The sequence below is a fragment of the Phocoena sinus genome, chromosome 11 (genome assembly GCF_008692025.1).
Source record: "Phocoena sinus isolate mPhoSin1 chromosome 11, mPhoSin1.pri, whole genome shotgun sequence".
Lineage (NCBI taxonomy): Eukaryota > Metazoa > Chordata > Mammalia > Artiodactyla > Phocoenidae > Phocoena > Phocoena sinus.
The window spans coordinates 527,334-541,099 of NC_045773.1; the positions used below are offsets into that span (position 1 = coordinate 527,334).

General features: G+C 61.9%; 1 protein-coding gene across 2 annotated transcripts in view; it reads left to right on the plus strand.

The window, feature by feature from the left end:
* CHCHD6 (coiled-coil-helix-coiled-coil-helix domain containing 6) overlaps positions 1-13,766 on the plus strand; it is a 126,654-nt gene that overhangs the window by 95,941 nt on the left and 16,947 nt on the right. For both annotated transcript variants that reach the window (XM_032650283.1, XM_032650282.1), the window contains exon 6: positions 7,693-7,763. In XM_032650283.1, the coding sequence (XP_032506174.1) occupies positions 7,693-7,763 (71 nt within the window). The remainder of the gene's footprint in view (positions 1-7,692; positions 7,764-13,766) is intronic.

The window sequence follows — 13,766 nt, forward strand, 5'->3', positions numbered from 1 at the left end:
ACGTACCGGTGGTTCAGGTGTGTGTTCGTTCATGTCTCAGCTCATCAAGGAATTCGTTCTGAGAAGGACCAAAACCCTCATTTGCATCTGTTCGTCTCTTTGTGTCAAGCGCCTGGACTAATCCTTCCACGGAGGAGGCTCTGGGCAGACACGCCTGGTGGGTCCAGCTCCCAGCCTCAGACTCTGCCTGCAGAACAAACAACGTGAACTGTGTAACAGCACTTGGGGACTGGCATGCAGTAGGTGCTCGTCACAGGCGAATTCCCTCTCCTGCAGGTGAAGTCAGAAAGAAAAGAAATCTTTTCCCAGAGTCTCTTAGAACCTTTAGTAAACACTTAGTAAGAACCTTTACGGTACTTGAGTTGAGTTAGTCATTTTTGCAATAAAGAAGAGAATTATTTTTAACTTAGGTAATTTGTACCTCATATACATTGAGCTATATTATCCCCGCAAAGCCTGCTGTCTACCAACATTTTGAAACTGTTCTAAAATTAGAAGTTGGAATCAGAGGAGGTGACAACCATGAAGAAAAGTCACCTGTGTTTAGGAGAAGCAAAAGGTCTGGCGTTTCCGCAGGACTGACGACGGGGCCAAACGTGTTTCCAATTACTTTGGAAGTGAGACGGGGGCGCGAAGGTCGCCAGACTTCCCCTTTTCCTCTTTCTTTTTTTCAGCCCTCTTTCCTCCTTTGATTTTCTTTGAAAACTTCTCAAACCACAAAATATCAAGCAGCTAGGAAACTTAATACAAAGGACCACATTTTAGTGTCCCACTGTAGTTTCTAATTTTGAAATAAAAGATTTCCCAGAGGATGGAGCTCTTTGTGGAGCAGGGGCCACAGGCGGAGGCACAGGCTGGTCAGTGACAAAGCAGGCTTAGCCTCAGGGTTTCTGGGACCTGGAGCAGCGTTTCCCACCTTGGTGCCCAGGGAACCCCCGGATCTTCCTTAAACAACGATGCTGGGGCCCCATCCCAGACCACCCAGCAGCCTACGGGCTGGGCTCAGGCGGGCCCGTGGCTCCAGGGTTGAGGGCCACAGCGAGCTGCCCGCGGGTGCGAGGCCTTGGGGACGGGTGAGGACAGCGGGAGCTGCGGAGGGCGGGGCGCCGCCAAGGGCGCCGGGATTTTAGGAAACGGCTGTGGTGCCCGTGGGGGCCCTGCTTCTGTGCACTTGCGCCCCCCAGGTGTCCCAGGCACTCGGGTCCCCCGGGACCTCGTGCTCGGTGGCGCCGGTGAGGCCTGGAGCCGTCCGCCCGTGCCGGACGAGCCGGCGATGCTGCTGCCGCGGGTCCCCGACCTTCCCTGGATGGGCCGGGCCGCGTGGGCCGCACGCCCAACTGGCCAGAGGGCGGGGAGGCTTTCAGCTTTCGGGGCGGGGCTGGGGGACGTGGTTCTGGGAAGCAGGGCGTCCAGCCTGTAGCTTCCTCTGGGAGCACCCTCTGGTCCCAGGGCCGAGTCTCAGTGCTGAGGACCTGTGCGTGTGGAGCCTGCCTCCCAGGGCGCCTGGTCAACACCCCTGTGGCCTGAGTCACTGCCCGCGGGGGGCGGTCCTGAGATCTTGACTCTGGGGCCCTTTGCTCGGGATCGGGTTACCAGTAAGTCACAAAGGTGGAGTTAAAATTCATGTCCTTTCATTTTTAAAATTCCTTTTTATTTTCTATTGTGCTCTGTATCTTGTTTTCACACTCTTTAGATATTCAAGTAGCCAAACGTGTGTCTGGAAGAGTAAACACCAGCTAACCAGCGCACAAGGCCTGGCTGGCTGCCTTGTGAGGGCTGTACTGCCCGCCTGGCCCCTTCCTCTGCGCTCTCTGCAGCCCCCCCTCCCCCACCCCCCCAGGAGCTGACCCCGGTCCTGACCCCCCGACTCTGAGGGCGCAGTCAGTGGTCCCTCCAGAATGGAGATCAGACCGCATTGTCCCCTGTCCAGCCCCCGGCTTCCTGCCAGCCCTGAAGCAGGCCCTGTGTGAGGTGGCCGGGCCCCGGTCCAGCCATCAGCTGACCGACTTCCAGCCACACTCCCCTGCTTTTCCAAGAGCGCACCGCAGCGGTCCCAGCCTAAGCCTCCCCCGAACCTCGTTTCCCTCTTCACGTCCTTCAGGTATCCACCCACGCTGTCCGCGGCGCGGCCTTCCTGGCTGTGCCTTACCCCTACCCTGCCGTGTCTTTTTGGCACTGGTTCCTGAGTAGAATTGTTGTTTTGCCGGAACCTGACGGCTAGCTCTGCGAAGGCCAGGGCCGCACCTCTCTCGTTTACTGCTGTAAACAGTAGGCACTCATAAATGAGGGGAAGAAGCAGAGGAGCCCCGGCCTGCTGGTCACTGCCTCCTCGGAGCCCCAGAGATGGCCCATCGCTGCCCGAGGGACCCGGGGCCCGGCGGGGGTGGGCGAAGGCAGAGGCACCCCAGCCCTGGGGAGACGCTCCTGTTTGTGCCCGGCTGCAGCCTCCGACGTCTCTGGGGTCGAGAAGCGGCCATCTGCCCACGGCAGGAACTCAGGCTGGGAGACAGGCCTGGTGGGGACAGCTGTCCTGGAATTTTAAGAATTACAGGCTGTGGGGAAGGTTCACCTGAGGTTGGAGCCGAAATTCGTTGTGGGGTCTCCTGGGCCTAGGGGCGGACACGGCAGGTGGGTTGGATCAGCCAGGACTGGAGTGTGACCAGGTGCAGAGGTACCTGGGTGAGAGCTGAGGGTCGCAGGGTGTGATGGGAGGGGCTGGAAGCAGGGCCCAGGGAGGGCAAAGCAGGGGACCAGGGAGGGAGCGGAAGTGAGGACAGGAGGGTGTGGGAGGGGTGGAGGGTAAAGGCGTGGTCAGTGGGGTTAGAGGGCAGGTGTGCCACGTGGGGCCTTCCGGGGGGGTGGGGTAGAGGGGGGATCACAGGCGGGACTGTCCTGGGGATGCTTGAGGATCCTAGGTAGGGCTGTCAGGTTGCCGTTGGGATCCTAGGTAAGGCTCTCCTGGAGGGTGGGAAGCCCTGGGTGTGGCCTGAGGAAGGTGGCCATGGGTGAGTTTGGACCGTGTGCCTGGGGATGAGGAAACGGTGGAGGGAAGGGACCCCGGGGGTTGAAAGGATCTCAGTGGGCATCCCTGAGGGCAGGCAGTGGGGACAGGACTGGCCCTTACCCATCCTGGGTAAGTGCCGGAGCAAGTCTGGAGAGGGGTGTCTTCTCCATTCAGCCGAGTAGGGCGAAGCCGGCCAGCTTCACTTGGTCATTTTTAGCAATAACAGTGGCTGAAAGGGCAGCGCCAGGGGCTCGGGGGAAGGAGCAGAGCGAGGGAGGAGTGGGGTCGGGGTGGGGTCTGGCGACTGGGGAGGGGGCCGGCACCAACGCACGGGAGGGGCAAAGATGCTGAACCGGCTTCACAAAGAGCCAGCTGTTCAGTCCCTCAACAAAACGGAATTTCTGTCCCTTCACCTACTGTGTCACCGGCTGCACGCCCAGCAGCTTTCAAAGCTTTACGTTGACTGTTCGGACCTCTTACAACTCTCCACGTGCCCTTGCGTTCCCGTGCGCTTGGCGAGCCTTTGGTAACTAGGCTGGTGAGTCCCGTACCCCTGATGACTGCCTGGACGTGTTGAAGCACTCAGGGTCTGGGGTCTCCCATCCTCACTCTGCTCCCTGCAGGTTCTGGTGCCTCCTTGAGCCCCGGCCCCGGCTCCGACAGCTGCACTGATTTTGCTGGAACTCTCCCGGCTCTGGGCCTTCAGGTGCCTCTAGGCACAACCGTGTGTCTGCTCTGAGCCCAGTCTGCGTGGCCCTAGGTACGCTGGATCCCTTGCTGGAGGCATGCGCGTATGGGAAGCTGATGGATCGGCTCCGGGGCCTGCCTCTTTCCCTCGAGGTTCTGGCCCCTGGGCGGGATCGTTTGCCTCTGACCATCTGTCTGCACCCGGCAGAGGGATAGGCATTCCTACCGGAAGCATAGCTCTGGGTGTAAAGGGCCAGTCTGGTGACTGGTCCCAGCCACAGCGCCTGGCATGGGGGTCCACTTGAACCCCGTGGGCCCTGTGTCCCTGGTTGATGGTTCAGTGCTCACGGTCACAGAGCACGACCAGTGACTGTCTCTCTCACACTCTCCCGAAGTGTTTGCTGAGCTGCTCTCACTTGGGGGAGGGGTCCAAGCTCGCGATCCTCACGTGGCCCCTGCGGCCTCTCTGGGCCTGGCCCCCAGCCTGCTCTTCGTCCCCGCCCGGTCTGCGAGCTCCCGGTGGGGCTGCGTCCACGGAGCGGCAGCTCAGAGACTTCCATTGACCAGACAGACGCTGCGTCCTGATGACGCTTTTGATCTGCCCTAGTGGAGCTGCGCCTGCCCCCACTTTGCAGCCACCCCTGGTGGGGCCGCTCTGTGCCGGCACTGCCGGCGGCTCTGGGGATCGGTCAGGCAAGGGGGCTGAAAACCCCTCCCCTGGTGGAGCTCTCCTCCTCCAGGAGATGCCCCTCTCTTTCCCTTGGCTGACGCGCATTTGGGTGTTAAGTTTTTAAGACATTTTTTGTTTCCTCTGTGCCAGGCCCCCCCCAGCTCTAAGCGTTTTATATGTGCCATCTCAGTGGCATTTTGTAGCAATTCCCACGACGCTGTATGGAGGACGCTCTGGGACCGTCTATTTCACACAGAAGCCAGGGAGCCAGACGCCCCACCGCGGCCTGCACCCACCCTCATGGCCCGGCGGCCTCTCACCGTTCCTGGGGCTCCCCTCCAGGCCGGCAGACGGAGCTCTGCCTTAGGGGCCCCCCGTCCTGGCTGTGGTGGGGACGGACAGCCCCCCTCGGTCCCCAGCCTCCCTCCTCCCCCTGCCCTCTCTTTTGATCTCCAGAATCCAGGCCCTTGGAGAAATCAGACAGTATGAAATATGAAAACTGCTGGGAAGTAATTGAAGAAACACTGGGACTCTTGAAGCCTGTTGAGATAAGGCTCACACCTTCTCGCTCACGTTATTTAATTTTTAATGGCAGGCTTAATTAATCGAGATCGGGTCTTCTGGTTTCAGACTCACTCGCAGCAGCTGGAGGGGGAGGAGGGCCCCTGAAATCGTGGGGTCTGAATCTAGGGAAGGAGAGATCACCAGTCGCGGGGAGCAGGGGGCAGCGGGGCTGCGGGGGTCGCTGTGTCGTCCACGTGGCCGCCCCACCACTCCGCACACCCTGAGGAGTGGAGCCTTGCTCGGCCCCATTGCCTGCGGCTGGGCTGCCGTGGGACCTTCAGCGCTCAGCAGGGTCTTGGTGGCGGGGGGGGCCCGGTCTTTCCAGAAGCCCCCTGGTGGAGTCTGCGAGGGCCCTGCTCTCGCTGGCTGAGGCCTCAGACTGCACGGCTTCCAGCGGCCCCAGGATGCCGGGTGGGCACGGAGCTGCTCCCTCAGGGCGCGTGCGCGGGGCGTTGGGGGGCAGGGGGTCGCTGGCGGTGCCTGACCTGCTCAGGCCAGTTAGATGGGCAGAGGGCGCAGCAGGGGGCCGTCCTCTGAGCCATCCTGAGGCTGTAGAGGAAGCTGCGCTGGGGTTATCACCACTTCTTGGCCCGCGGGCACTTCCTGCGACTAGCCTCACCGACCACAGGTTCAAGCTGAGGTCGCAGTCAGTGCAGCCACTGACGCAGGTCTCCCCAGCCGGGCGGTGCGTGGAGGTGCAGGGTCCCATCTGGGCTGCAGGTGCTCCCCTGGGAAGGGACTGCTCAGCTGCTCTCCCAGGAGGGCAGGCCTCAGCCGCGAGGCTGTCTGCAGGAGGGGACGGGCAGCGTGGCTGGGGGCTTGTGACTTCAGAAGAGGCAGTGGTGGCGTGTGGGTGGTACGCTCGTCCCGTGAGCCCGCCCCTCTTGGCGCCCCGCGGGGAGGGCTGCCTGCTTGACGGCTAGGAGACAGGGTTCGAGGGAGGAAGTGACCCAAAGAGCAGACGCCGTGTGCAGAGCGCGTTAAAACATGGACATCCCAGGAGAGCATCTGCTCAGTGGAGAGGGCCTGGCCTGATTCACCTGTGTCCTTACTCCCTCCCCAGGGTCAGTGTTGGTTGACCGGCCACTGGTTGAGGTGGAGTTGGAATCTCTTGGCTGGATCATCAGGGCTGGACGGCTGGGCGTCAGCACGTCCCTGTGGAGGGGGGCAGCCGGGCTGGGTGGGGAGAGCCCCCGTTTATTTCATGCCTGTTGTGCGCTGGGTGTTCGCAGCTCCCATTGACCATCAGAGGGGCCTCGGCTGTCTCCCTGGTTCAGGGGTGGGGAACATGCCAGGGAGTGGCGGGGTGGCCTCAGTCTGCAGCTGGGGGTGGCGGTCTGGCAGCGGGCTCGCCCCAGCACAGCCCAGAGCAGAACCCCTGCCCTTCGTGGGCTGAGCTGCGTTTCGGAACACCCTTCCGCGTCCCTCCCAGCTGGCCCTTCCCAGAGGCCGTGGTACCAGGATAGGGCTGCTGGCCTGGTTCCGTCCCCCACCCCGGGTACAGACTCCGCCTTCGATGCCCTGCAGGTACTTCGGGGACGTGCTCCCCGCGCCTGCCGTGGTTACCTTCCCTGCAGGTGGAGGATGGGGCCCATGGGGTACGGCGCTTGCCCCGCACGGCTCTGATCTGGGCACCTGTCACCTGTTCTGGTCCGACTGGTTCGTTCCTTTTGGGCCAGGCTCCCTGTGTACTCAGTGGAGGTGGAGTGGGAGAGCCGGGCTTGGAGGCCGACAGGCCGTGGGGTCTCCACTTCTGCGGGTCCCTTCACCTGCCTCACTGGCTGCTTGTAGGACCTGACTGACCGGCCCCCGCGGGAGCCCTGAAGCTGCCTTTGCCCGTCTGTGGTGGGAAGGGGCTACCCCAGGCTTGTGCGGGCCCAGCAGCTCCACAGGGCATCTTGCTGGGGCGTCCGACGCCAGCCCCGTGTCGGGCTTCCTCTGGGTGGTTTCGTTCTCGAGGCTGCGTCCTTGGAGATGTTGGGTCCACCCGTGAGCCTCACGGGGCTCGGCCAGGATCTGGTGTTGGGGGGCAGCTGTGTTTACGTTGGTCTTCTCTGGAGACGTGGCATGCGGGGTGCTGGGCCTGGGTGGCCTGAAGCCACTCTCCTTGGGGCACAGAGAAGTGGCGTGACTGACCGGAAGGATGCCGCGGTGGCCCCAGGCTCCAGCCCAGCTCTGTCCTGCTGCCGGCCCCACACTGCCGGCCCTGAGCACACACGGGGTGCCCTCGGAAGGAGGGCAGCACGTGCCTCTGGGACTGCCTGGCAGTGCTGGTGAGTGCGGGGGTCCTGGGCTGTGGTCCCGGCACCGCTGCCTGCTGTGTGGCTTCGGGCAAGTTGCTTCACATCTCTGGGCAGCAGAGTCCACGTAAAGATGGGGTTGGACCAGACGAAGGAACGGCAAACTTTTTCTTTAAGATAGTGACTGTCTTAGGCTGTGTGGGCCTCGCTGCCTCTGTGGACACTGTCGTAGCCCAGGAGCAGCCACAGCCGTGTGGTCACAAATCGTGGGCATGGCCGTGTGCCCGTAAAGCTTTATTTACACGGTGGGGCAGGCCGGGCCGGGCCTCGCTCGTGGCGGGGGTGTGACCCCTGAGCCAGGGGCTCCATGTGTCCTGGCAGCCGCGGCTGGTCCATGAGGAGCTGGGCCCTCCCTGTGATCCTGGTCAGGAAGTCGGCATGTGTGGACTCAGCACGGCTGTGGGTGGGGTTGCGGCCGGAGAGAAGCTTCCATCTGGTAACCCGTCGGGTCCATTTTCTCGTTGCAGAATGTCGAGACGTACAGACTGTCTTCACAGCAGTTCCACAAGGCAGCCTCGAAGATGGAGGGTGCGATCAAGTAAGCGCTTCCTCCTCCTGAACTCCGCCTGCGTCTGTAAAATCTCCCTGCCCCGAGGCCTGATGGCAAGCTTCTCGAGGGGCTCAGATCCCCGCGCCTGGGGTCGGGGCAGAGACAGCCACTCCAGGACCTGGTCCTGCGTGTCCTGTGAGCTGGGCTGGGCGCCGCGCCTAGGCCCCTGAGGGAGTCAAGAAGGGGTGCTGCTGGCCCCCCCGCCCCTGGGCGGGTTCCGGAGTGGCCTGGCCCTGAGCCTCGAGCCTCTGCGTGACACTCGGTCAGGGGGCTGTCTTGCCTCCGGAAGGACAGGGTCGGGCGGCACAGGGCTGAGCACCAGTGTTCTGTCCGCCTGTCCTGCTCCTGCGCTAGGGGCCTGGGAGCCGAGCGTCAGGAGCAGGGGTGTGGCGGCCTGTCCGCTGCAGACGCGCCTGTTGCTTCGGGTGCAGGTCCAGGAAGGTCTGCAGGGGCCCCCGTGGGGAAGGGAGAGCCGGTCCCTTGTGTGCAGGTGTCCCTGGGGACCCGTCGACCTTCGTCAGTCAGCTGGGGCCCCCGTGCCTGCCCCTCCCCCCCCAGGCCCAGTGCAGGGGGGACCAGCTTGGATCTGCCACCTCGAGGTGACGGTGTATGGAGGTTTGGGGGACCAGGGGTGAGAGGCCGCTGCTGAAAGCCGTGGGGGTGCCCGGAGGGGGCACGTCCCGTCCAGACCTGGCGCCACAGGGACCCCCGAAGCCGGGGAGGTGCTGCGGGTCCTGGTCGAGCTGACTGAAGGGAGGGTGTGGGGAGGAGAATCTTCTCTTGCAGTTCAGCCCTGGGGCAGTGACGGGAGCTGGGGAGCAGGACCCTCCCACTCCCCGGGGAGCGATGGAGACCTGGGGACCCCGAGGACGGAGCGTTCTCGCTGCCCCGGTGGGGTCCCCACCTCTCCCAGGTGAGATTCTGGCTCACCGGAATCACAGGCAGTGGGTGACAGGGAGAGGTTGGGTGACAGCCACCCAGGAATGTGATCCCCCAGAAGTGGGCAGCGCCCGCCCTCTTTCCTTGGATCTCGACCTACCTGCAGGGGAAGGAGCTGGAGAGCTGCCAGGGCTCTGCCGTCAGTGCTGCCGCGTTTTTGTCACCCACCATGTGGCCCCATCCTGAGGGGGGACTCGGGTGGATTTGACTGTCGCCTCCTTTTTCATTCTCGTGCCCTCTGAAGGCAGAGGCGGGTGGCGTGTGTGGTGCAGGGGGGACTCTGTCTGTTCACGGCATCCTGGGCGACGCTCCCTGTAGAGCGTGTGCCTGAAGGGTCGGTGCCCCTCGTCTGCTGTCGGGCGGCTCCCTCACCTGCCCACAGCTGCGCCTGGACGTGCGGGGGCCAAGCCCAGCTTGGACAGCTTCGGGGCCTCTGGGCCTCACTGTTTGTCTCAGCGGCTTTGCTGTCCCGTGGAGGCCCCTGTGGGCAGACCTGGACTCAGACCTCGGCCCTGCCTCCTGCTGGGTTTCCTGTCTGCAGGTGAGACCCCTGTGGATGGTGGACCTGGGGGTGGGCCCAGGTCTACAGTGGGCCATCAGCGGCTGCTGCCGTGCCGGCGTGACAGTGGTTAGTGATGGTGGTCGTTTATTCAGTCGTCCTTTCACCACACCTAGCATGGCATGGTGTGGAACAGATTTAATATGTAAATTGAATTCACTAAAAAAGCTGTTGTGGGCTTCCCAGGCGGCGCAGTGGTTGGGAGTCCGCCTGCCGATGCGGGGGACGTGGGTTCATGCCCCGGTCCGGGAAGATCCCACATGCCGCGGAGCGGCTGGGCCCGTGAGCCATGGCCGCTGGGCCTGTGCGTCTGGAGCCTGTGCTCCGCAACGGGAGAGGCCACAACAGCGAGAGGCCCACGCACCGCGATGAAGAGTGGCCCCCGCTCACCACAACTAGAGAAAGCCCTCGCACAGAAAGGAAGACCCAACACAGCCAAAAGTAAATAAATTCATTTAAAAAAAACAAAACAGAACAAAAAACTAACTGTACAAAAACCATTTGCCCAAACAATGGCTGGTGACAGTGATGAGCCGTTGAAGACAGTGAGTGAAGAAGCCCAGTCTGAGGCCCCGACCCAGACCCCAGACCCGGGCGGGCGTGGGGTGGGGGTGTCCTACACTTAAACTGACTCCTCAGGACCCGAGATGTGGGCCAGAGCAAGCAAGGAGGGAGAGAGGGCTTCTCAAAAGAAGGTCAGCAGGTGCGGAGGCCCCGGGCAGGAAGCGATTAGCATGTTCAAGGCCTTGACGGTGGGCTGCTGGAGGAGTGGATGCGGGGACTGGGCAGAAGCCAGAGCCCCGGACGTTGTAGCCAGGTCCAGCCTGCTCTCTCTCCCGATATATGCATTTGAACTATGAATTCTTGAACGTATTAATTGTAGCTATCTTGAAGTCATCTGCAGGTCTGTTTCTGTTGCCTGTTTTTTCCTCGTGGTTCTGTTTCTCCGTGTGCCTGGTAATTCTTGATTGAATGCCAGGCATTATAGAGAAGGTACAGAGGCTTCCCCAGAGGTGCTCACCCCCTTCCTGGATGGGCCAGTGTCAAGGCAGATCACGTCAACCCTGATGGGCCGAGCTGACTGGGTCCTGCCTGCAGTCCTGGTGGAGCTCAGGCTTCTTGACTGACCCCTGCCCCTGGGGTCTGGCTGTCCAGGGCTCCTTGTTCTTGGCGAGCTCGAAAGCCCTATGTTTGCCTCCTCAACTCTGTGAAACTTCTGAGAATTCTACTCTGCCCTTCAGTGGCTTTTTAGTTAGGTTCTGAGTTTCCTGCCATGAGGCTTCTTGAGCTCAAGGATCTGAAGAATGCTTTAAAGGAGGAAGACCCCTGAGTGTGCCTCCCTTCTCCCTGGAGTCCCGATGCCTTGAGTCCCAGCCATGCTGTGCCTCTACCGTCCCGAGAGAGCTCCAGAGACCCTGCTGGCTTCTCTGCCTTTTAGCAGAAGCTGTTTGCCCAACACCAAGAATTGGCAAAAACTCAGGGGGATGGCGGGGAGGCAGCTCCAGGAATGAACACTCACCTCCAGGTTCCCTTCTCCTCATAGCCTTGGCCATCGAGTCCTGCTTCGTCTCGTCCTTAGAAGCCTTCACACAGATGTTTAAATTCCAACTTTAAATTTTTTCTCCTGGAGGAGAGCGTAGTTCTTCCACCAGCTACTCCCCCGTGGCTGGGGGAGGAAGGGGTTAGAGTTTGCCAAGCAGAAAACAGCACCGTGGGTCACATTGGCCGTGTTAGACGCTGACGGACGGTGACCCTCCCAACTTCACGCTGGCCTCTCGAGCTTTCCTGAGGCTGCCAGGCCCAGTGTACCCTCAGGGGTCAGCAAGCACTTGGCCTTAGGAAGAGCATATGGGCGGCGAGGCCAACACCACAGGCTGGGGCTCTGGCTTCGGAAGGATTCCATCGTTGGGGCAGAAGCAAGTAACCCAGGACGCGTGCACGCACACACGCACGCACGCACATACCCTCTACCTCACAACAGCACGGAAGGCGGAATTGCTCAGGTTTCCTGAAGGAAGAGATGAAGACCCCGGGGGACATCCTGCATTTATTGTCACGTCTAGTTTTTATGATAACGTCTGTCCTCTTCCTGGGGGAGTCGTCCAGGGCTGCTCTCGGCTCACCCCGCAGGAAACTCGTATGGCCCCGGCCCCACAGCGGGCGGCCCTCAAAGAGGCCAGCACAGGGGAGCCGAAAGGCAGGCTATTAGCTGTTTCCTGGGACCGAGCCACCGTGCTGCAGGGACTGCGACCAGAGAGGTCTGGTCCGCAAGGACACGGCTGCTGGGCTGCCCACCTCACCTGGGCCGGGCTCCTGCCTGACGCAGGCCCAGCTGAGGGAGGGGCTGGTGTTCAGGTGTGTGAGCTTCCCCGTCTGCATCTGTCAGGGACCTAATGATGGAACGGTGATTGTCTATGGAGACGGTGCTTGTGGGCTTGAATCCTGAATGAGACAGGTTCAAACATCCTCTAGTCCAGGTGCTGCTGTATTAGCCTGAATCCAGAGGATGTTTCTGTCTGACTCCCTTACCTAACCTGTTAAAAGGAGCGTTTTCTATTTAGAAATTTACCAAAACACGTGGTTTCAACGGGTGTACCTGGCTCTTCGAGAGGTTGACAAATCAAAACCCATTGAATAATTCATTCACAAGCCAAAGTGCAGGTAATCCGTTTCCTTAAGGATATCACGTGCGGCGGCCGTGCTGGAGCCTGTGTGGTTCAGGGTCTCCTGGTGTGAAGCGTGCGGCAGGGGCCGAAGCCGCGTCCGGCGCCTTGCGGGCTCGCTTCCTGGACTGTGAAACGGGGCGGGGATGGTGCCTCTTTTGCTCAGGCTCCTGCGAGGGCCGAGTGGTCCCCACGGGTGCTCAGGACCCACGGCAGGGGTAGCGCGGGATCCGAACCAGGTCCGATGGGGCCCAGACCTGCTCCTTCCTCCTGGGCCGCGGTGCCCACTCTCAGACGTCCGGCAGAGACGTCGCTGCAGGCTGGCAGGCTGACTGGCTCCCATGGCCCGCGGACAGTGGCCACCAGGTTTCTCTGGGCAGAGCCCCCTTGTGATCTGCTCGTGACTGGCCTCGAGCGGGGAGGCTCCCCCTTCAGGGACTCTCCCCGTGGCCTGCCCCGGCCCGGGCCACGTCCACAGAGACGGCTGGGTGTGTTTGCCATATGATTCGCTGCCCCCGTAGGGCTCTCCGTCGTCCCTTCTCTCTGCAGACAGGACTAGGTGGCGGTGATCTGGGCCCTCTCTCATGGTTGGCGCCACGTGTCAGGGCGCACGGACACATCTCCCCAGGCGGCACCACCCTCTGGGCTCGCCGGGGTGGACCTGGGGCTGAGACCCCTGCTGGGCGCCCCTTCTGTCCGCGCACCGTGCTCCACTGGCCCTCAGGCTTCTGCAGGCAGGAGCCGTGTTTGCCGCTTTGTGTCCCGGGCCCCGGACCGGAGCACCCGCGTGGTATATCTGGTGTGATCATTGCTTTACCACCGCGTGAATGACGCCCTCCCGGGCAGAGGCCGCGGGGCCTCCCGGCTGATTTGGCTCTGCCGTCAGGGCCGTGTGGGCAGAGACCCGGGCGCGGTGCCGGAGAAAGCAGGGACCTGCGTGGGGGGAAGCAGGTGTCGAGGGGTGGGCCTGAGGCTCGGGTGCAGCTGAAAGGGCGGCCTGGTCGCAGGTGTGAAGGGCCTTCTGTGCGTGTGAGAGAATTGGAATGCGTCCTGCAGGCAGCGGCAAGCCGTGAGAAAGCTTGTAAGGGATTCGTGTTTTAGAAAGATGCCTGGCAGCATCTGGGAGAGGCTGAGATGGCGCCAGTGCTGAGGTGGAGGTGGGGAGCCCACGTGGGACCCGCTTTGGCACCGCCAGCCGGTGACTCTCCCTCTTGGCAGACACACGAGGCCCCTGCACATGAGCTGGGCCCCCGGCCCGCAAACGGTCAGTTATGCAACGCGTTGCGAGGGGGATACAGTAGGACAGCGGGCGGAGGGTGGCTGAGACTCTGGGGACTGTCCCTGACTCCGGAGCAGAGCCGAGAGACGAGAAGGGGCCGTGCAAACCCCCAGGCTAGGGCGCCACGTGGGAGGCCAGGGTCCAGCAGGAAGGAGGGAGGCTCCTGACCGGGGAGAGCGTCTGGGGGTCCCCAGCCAGGAGGGGCAGGGACCGCAGGTGGTGGGCTCAGAGCCGCCCTGCGGGATGTGAGGTCCCCGGCTGGCCCCACCCCACGTGGCCGCAGCCCACAGAGACCTGTGACTCAGGAAACTGGGCTCAGAGACGACAGTCTGTTAATCCCTCCCCTCGACAAAGACGAGACGGCCCTGCATCCCAGCTCTGTTAATGACTCGCTTCGGCAGTAAAGCCACCGTCCCGAAAGGCTCCGTTCTTTGTGCCACGTTCGTTTTTCTTGGAGTGTCACATTTTAGATCAGCTTCTGGGGATTAGATGCTGTTACAGTGGAGGAATCTTCCCTTTTCAGTCAGTGAAGGGGTTACCACTGAGCGGCG